Below are 438 nucleotides of genomic sequence, written 5' to 3' on the forward strand. Positions count from 1 at the left end.
GATGAGGAACGGGCGCTGCAGATGAGCCCGGGCGTGAGCAGCAGCAAGGAGGCGGCAGGAGCGAGATATGGAGACGACTGCAGCGCGCTGTGAGCTGCTGCTGCTGCTGCTGCTGCTGTTGTCATCAATCTCAGCTGCAGCAAAGACATTGCCCTGTAGTTGATTCACTCTGTACCCTGAGGCACTTCCTCTGCTGTTCGTGCTGCTGCCGCAGCAGCAGCAGCAGCAGCAGCAGCAGCAGCACAGGCACAACCCCATCTCAGCTTACCCCGCCTGTGTAACTGGCGTCACCTCTCGGCAGCTTTAGTCAGAGGCACACGCCGCCTCCGTCTCTGCTTGTCTGTTGCTGCTGCTGCTGCTGCTGCTGCTGCTGCTGCTGCAGGAGGTGTTTGTTGTAGGGGGGTGGTTTGAAGCCCACAGAATGCATCCAGCAGGAGG

At 60.3% G+C, this 438-nt stretch overlaps 1 protein-coding gene across 1 annotated transcript in view; it reads left to right on the forward strand.

Moving 5' to 3' along the window:
- EMH_0065600 (uncharacterized protein) overlaps positions 1-281 on the forward strand; it is a gene marked incomplete at both ends in the record, with an annotated part of 419 nt that extends 138 nt beyond the window's left edge. Inside the window, 2 exons of the mRNA XM_013498416.1 lie at positions 1-89; positions 215-281. Coding sequence (XP_013353870.1) covers positions 1-89; positions 215-281 — 156 coding nt within the window. The remainder of the gene's footprint in view (positions 90-214) is intronic.
- Between the last annotated feature and the right edge of the window lie 157 nt (positions 282-438).

This window comes from Eimeria mitis, genomic scaffold (assembly GCF_000499745.2).
Source record: "Eimeria mitis Houghton genomic scaffold, Emh_scaff3402, whole genome shotgun sequence".
NCBI lineage: Eukaryota > Apicomplexa > Conoidasida > Eucoccidiorida > Eimeriidae > Eimeria > Eimeria mitis.